The sequence below is a fragment of the Dendronephthya gigantea genome, unplaced genomic scaffold, assembly GCF_004324835.1.
Source record: "Dendronephthya gigantea isolate DGI-Jeju-01 unplaced genomic scaffold, DenGig_1.0 000004F, whole genome shotgun sequence".
In the NCBI taxonomy this organism is placed as follows: Eukaryota; Metazoa; Cnidaria; class Anthozoa; order Malacalcyonacea; family Nephtheidae; genus Dendronephthya; species Dendronephthya gigantea.
The window spans coordinates 1,480,644-1,487,187 of NW_021163014.1; the positions used below are offsets into that span (position 1 = coordinate 1,480,644).

The 6,544-nt window shown below is 35.0% G+C and overlaps 1 protein-coding gene across 1 annotated transcript; it reads right to left on the reverse strand.

The window, feature by feature from the left end:
* Nucleotides 1-4: 4 nt before the first annotated feature.
* Nucleotides 5-3,580, reverse strand: LOC114515545 (equistatin-like). Its single transcript, XM_028534828.1, has 6 exons — nt 3,508-3,580; nt 2,919-3,039; nt 1,961-2,173; nt 740-937; nt 415-627; nt 5-137 (listed from the first exon to the last, which is right to left on the reverse strand). Exons 2-5 carry the CDS (start codon nt 2,992-2,994, stop codon nt 416-418), a joined length of 699 nt encoding a protein of 232 aa, XP_028390629.1. The 5' UTR covers nt 2,995-3,039; nt 3,508-3,580; the 3' UTR covers nt 5-137; nt 415.
* Nucleotides 3,581-6,544: the final 2,964 nt, after the last annotated feature.

Below are 6,544 nucleotides of genomic sequence, written 5' to 3' on the forward strand. Positions count from 1 at the left end.
AACGTCAGATTAAAAAGTTTAATGAAAACCAAGAATACGTTAAAGCTCCAGTTGCTGGAATCACACACTGCATGGACTAATCATCCGAAAGAAAAGTTTTTAAATTATAGTATTTCTTCGTTTCTTTTCACGGCAATCTTAAAAAATGAAAGGAATAAATATATAAATTAATTAAACGGAAGAAATGTACTTTCTGTTTTTTGTGCAACAATTTAACTTTTGCACAAAAGGTTGAGAACTCACGAATACAAATTGAGGCAATGTTCGTTAGTCGAGGTACTGAGGTAGGTTTATATCGATCAAAGAATATTTACTCTTTCAAATATTGACAATCCATTACATATATTATTGCACTCATCGAAACGTGTAAATGGGCGTTTGAAGATAAATTTATGGAAGGAATATCGCTCCTACCTTACTTGCTACAGTCAGGCATGTTTGGTGCTCTAGCACATTTTGGTTGCTTGCCACATTCAGGATGTGCGCAACAGCAGTAGCCAGTGGGGCCACATTGCAACGAGGAATAACTTCCGTCCTCTTCACACTCAGGGATATCTGCACCCAGCATTGGACAGGAATTGCTTTTTTCCAGGGCGACTGCACGTTCATATTCACATTTAGAGTAATCTAAATTTAGATAAAGGATAGTTCACAGTAAATAGACCATACTACTCACTAGCTTGTAGGGGAAAATAAATATGACAGCCTAAATTTTTAGCAAATCGCGGATTAAAAATACCTTTCTTAACGCACTCTGGTAGTTTGGGAGCAAAAACGCAATTGCTTAACTCTCCACTTCGTAAATCTGCGCAACAATTTTCTCTTTCTATTGTTTGGAATGGATGGTAAGTTCCTCCCTTCTTGCATCTAGGAACAAACACACCAAGGAGTCCAAGTTCTACCAGCTTCAAGGCAGCAGCTCGCTTCTCCTCGCAAACTAAATAAAAGCATTCGACTTCAATGCTGCAAAATGTAGTACGCAATTTTCGGCGCGGCGATTAAATAATCCGTTATTGCTCTTCTTGAAAAATTAAAGATAATTTCACGCATTAATATCATTTACAGATTGAGTCGCGAATGTTTTGGTTGAAATTGAGTGTATATTATCTACCATGCACATATCCTTCATTGTATCCAGCTTTTGTTTTCGTCTTTCAATATGAAGCTAAATTATTAAATTATATAACAATGACTATAAATGTCTTTATTGGAATTAATGATTTTAATTTCAGAGAAAACAAGTTGTCAAATTCTGTCCGTTGCGTATACACGTTCATTGTATGAGTTAAAATACGAGCGGTTTGTTCAGTATGAGTATATTTACAATGGTGAGTGCGAGCATTTGAATCGCAATAGCACGAGCATTTAAGCGTGCTTGTGAAATGATTAGATTAAGCTTAATGCCTGTTAGGGCATGTATGTAAGAAAGTTATGAATACTAATTAAGATTAGTTAGTATATCAAAGTTTATGAATTACAATCAATTCATAAGACTTTTATAGAGAATTACAGATTTATTACATAAGACTTTTATAGAGAATTACAGATTTATACATGTGACCAAAATACTGCGCAATGATTGGAAGTTAGACTCATTAATTATTCATGAATTTCATATTTTAGAAGTTCAACTCTCATTCAATATCTCGAAAAGATTCGTATACATGCATGTAGGCTAGTTTATCCCTGAAAATTTTAATTTAAAAGTGGCTAAGAGTAAATAATTTATATGTATCATGACGACGTTTGGAAAAGAGCAGATAATCGTGACCCATATCATAGTAGGATCTGACTGGAAGCTTGGCCATCCGAAAGGAGGGTCTAACATTTATGACAAATTTATGACAAAGACCCGACGATGGTGACACGATATCTTTTGTCTCGGTATTTAGTGCTATTAATTTCTTGTCGCACTTATAGTGTGATGTGGGTGCCTCACAGACAAAATATACTAAAATACCTTTCTTCCCACAATCAGGTTCTTCTGGAACTCTGACACAGCTTTCTGTTTGTTCGCCATTCTCAGGATCGGCGCAACAACAGTACGGCGTAGTCTTGCACTGTTTCAGAGAAAAACGACCGTCTTCTTCACAACTAGGGATAGTGACGCCCGTCATCCCACAACTTGTCCTGGCCAAAGCCACTCCTCGTTGATATTCACATTTTGAGTACCCTATAATTTTGTTTTGATAGAAATATGGTAAAAAGTGGTAAGATAATTAATTATACAGTAGAATAATTATTAGTTTCTATCGTGCATGCCTGAGCAAATATTCATCGAAACGGAATCAAACCGAATAAAAATCTCCACGTTACAGTTTCACTTATGTCTTATATATGCTGCATAAGAAAAATGAAACCCAGAGGGCGAAGGTCAAGTTCATTAAACTACTGCATGTGATTGATGCATAGTTATATTATTGTGCGTTAGCTAATACCCTCGCACCAGCAAGAAATAGGCATTTTCTTTCTTTCTCAAAAATTTCTTTTCGCACTGTATTTTCCATCGTCTAGATGGCATTCTCGAATATTATGCACGAGATCTTTCTTACATTTCATAATGATGATGCATTTCATTACATTTCAGATGGTTTATCGCGATTGGACAGTAATGTGGTAATACTCGAAAAAATAATAGAAAGATTATAGATGGTTATCGATTGGACAGTAGTCAGTAATGTGCATGGGGTATACACGAAAAAAATAGTATAGATGGGTAAAGTAAAAATAGTAAAAACAAAGTATAAATAAAGTAAAAATAGTATAGTTGTGAATAAAGTTTAGTTGATCTCAGCCTCGTTTGTATGCATGTAAATTAAATGGTTTTAATTTAAAGCAAAATTGCGAAAACATCGCCTTATTCACGGAAATAACATATAACGGGGACATTCGATAACTATTTGTGAATATCAACTTACTTTTGCAATTTTCTGACTCTTTCGCAAGAATGGTTGGCGAAAGAACGGCGATGCACACGATTATTTTGATAAACATTGCTTCAACTTTCACGGCTCGTAGTCGTTATAAAAATGACGATATCTAAATTAAGATGAACTTATAAAATTATACAGTACATACAAAATTTGTTAGCCTATGCTGATTACTGTATATGACACAGTCACATCAATCTTGTAGCACCTACATGTGAAATCCAGTTAATATAATTTTTCAATAACCACCCATCTAATGTAGCGCAAGCACTAAAATTAATACTGCTTATACAGTGGCAAGAACACTGACTTCTCCAAAAACACAGAGAAGTATAGCTATATTTCGCTCGGCTACCAGTTTGTCTCTAGTACATACCCTCTCTTATTCACAATCAATTTTCGATTTTTGTTTTAATACATGCAACGAAGAAAGTGCAGTACGCCCAATTCATGCATAAATGATACCTTAAATTCGCACTGTGTCGTTGCCGTATAAGCTCCTGAAGAATTGTATACTTATATATATATATATATAGCTACAAACCGAGAGAGATTTAGGAATAAAGTTTTAACTTACAGTTCAAGAGTGAGAAACTCAATTTGAGATGCACAGCTGCACGAGATCTTTAGGTTCCCTTCTGCAGATAAGTATGGGTGAAGGTGGACTTGTATTTTTATATTCTACAGTTACAATATACATGCTTTGGTGCACTTAATGTCTCTTAGACGACTAATTAATCCGTACATATTATGTGGCAGAAAAATTTATCTGTTGACACACAAAAAAATGAACTCGGCAAATGCTTTCTTTTCAATTAATGGAATATCAATAGTGCAAATGTAAAGTTATAATTGATATTTTGCAATCGTTGGCATCATCCAATGTTATGCCCAATTAATTCCATTATACAGTAGTGATCAATGTTGGATATATAGTTGCATGCATGCATACGGCCTGGTTATAAATACTTTGTGCGAGTTAACGGATATATTGAATCCCCCAGACGCTCTATTTATAAGGCCAGTAAATGTGAAATTTACCAATTCTATATGGATTTATTTCCCACATTTTACAATATTTCGCAAAAAATGTTAATTTGAAAATTTGCTAAAAACAGTATAGTGTATGGCGTCTATTATAGTGTCTATTACTGCGTTGGTGTATTTAAAAAAGAAAGATTCCAGGCAGAAGCATCATTTTGCATAATATTATCTACCTCCACAAATGCTTATATGATTATCCTATCGAAAAATTCTTTGTTAGAGACCCAACGAAGATCATTTTAGCATTTTCATGTTGGAAATGCATCCGGATGAAAAAACTGGTAGAAAGGATAGAAGATAGAGAGAGGTTAATTAAATAATAACTTCGAAATCGGCACCTTCCATGGATTCGTTAAATCGTTAGTGCATGTAATTTGTGCTTTTTATTTTGCTGGGAATTTTTTAGTTTATTTCCAAGTCAGCAAGTAGCGTTATACGATAGGATGTGCTAAAAAGTACCTTTGGAATTACTATATATGTTGAAAAAGTCTGTGGGTTGCATGGTAAACTAAATCAGCTCTGTAAGACTTTTTGACCTTTCCATGTCTAGCATGTGCTAACATTATCACGAACAACTGTGAAATAATTACGCCGGCAATATAATAGCGATCGCAAGAAGTGATTGATTTTCCTAAAATTTAAAATGTTAAAATTTCGGATTTCGACAATTGGATTGGATTTGCTTGGCCTTGTATATATATATCAACTCGTATAGTGCTTCACTTAAGTATCTGCCTAATATGAACGTGTTTTTTGATTGGCTTTTTGCAACAATAGTGAACAGCTCAGTACGTGTTTATGATTCGTTCTTTTCGAAATCAATTTCTATAGTTCATTGTGTTTTATTGTTATCATCAACCAATGCCGACCCCGTTGTTAGGGGCGCAAAAACGACATTTGAGTTCAGGAGCACTTATAGAGTGAAAAGTAATAAAAACAAGTGAAAAGGGCCGGGCAAGGTGGGTGAATGCCCCCGCGCGTTCCTCTTTCTCCGGCGTCCCTGTCTCCACTAGATACCCATCGTCTAGCCTCGTTTAAACCAAGAAAAACTTATCAGCTAACATAGTTTTAACTTAACATATTTAAATGGAATATTTATTACGATATTATACAGATGATTTCTGAAGCGTTATAATGCTGTTAAAGTCCACTCGAAGTAAAAAAATTGAAGTTAGCCTATAATAATGATCAGTCACAGCAATTATAATATACAGTCAGCAAAAGGATTCGTAGCTGGATTACTCTTCAAACTAGCCCTTCAAATACTGATCAAAATCATACAAAGGGACATGCAGTTTCGCGACTATTTTCCTTTTAAGTGTAAACCGCTTTAAGCGGCTTAAACGGTATATGAACAGCTTTCACCCCGTCATATTTTAATGAAAGACCTGTGCTATCTATGTACGCAAATTAATTATTTTTAATAATTTGTTTACAGAACTTCAATTTAAAAATTTGGTCTTATCATTGATGTGAAACTAAAAACATCTGCACTATAAGAGCCTTCAAATTCATCGGGACTAAGATGCCTGTATTTTAAATGTAATTTGCTTTTACATTATAGTGGTCAATAACACGTCACATTACATTAAACAATCGAATATGTGATTCGAGTAGAATCAGAAAAGCCCTAGATTACATAAGCCCGGTACCCGAGATTCAATGAAGGTTGAGATGATTTTGAGGTATTGAAATGAGCAGATAACATGATCCTGGCAGTCGTATAATCACCACAACATTAGCATGTGCTTGTTTGCCATGTCATAAAGACTTATTTCAATATACCTCAAAGTCCTCTCACGCTTCGTCGAATCTCGGGTAACCGGGCTCATGTAAACAGCCCCTTACAGAGCGGAGACGTCATCTTGATACATGCATATATGATGTGTTCTGAACACAAACTCTTTGACAATAAGTTTTGGTTTGAGCAAGTCTTTAGAATGAATGCATAAGCCTTTGATCTTGTAAATGCTTGCTTGGCATGTCATCAAACGAACTTTGTACTTCTTGACGTCATGAAATTTTTGGGTTTACGCGACATATAACATGGGGAGATCGATGCATGCATGATACCCAAACATTAATTATGTAATTTGGCGTTAGGCAACAGCAGCTGCGTGTGCCATGTATATATATATATATTAATCCCGATTGTATAAATTTCTAATTTCTTAATTTAAGGCTGCACTTAGCTCTTATTTATATATAGTATAGCTACAAGAAACTATATACCAACCATATTGGCCCACAGAGGTTACATGTACAACATGGGACACTATGCAGGCCTTAGTGAAGTGTACATGCATGTCGTCCCAAGGTTTGCCTCAATGCCATGCACATTAACATAAGGCAAAAAGATAGCTTTCTGATAGTAACCTTATAGATATATCCGTACGCCAATAATCAGTGTGTCTTAATTAAGATGTCCAAATTAACTATTGATCGAATGAGGTAAAAACTCGATCGGGATCTCTCATTCCATAATATGGTGTTTAATAAAATCAAGGACATGCAGACCATTAGCACAAACCTAATTTTTTTTCCTGACGCAATTTAAGTAAATGCGCATA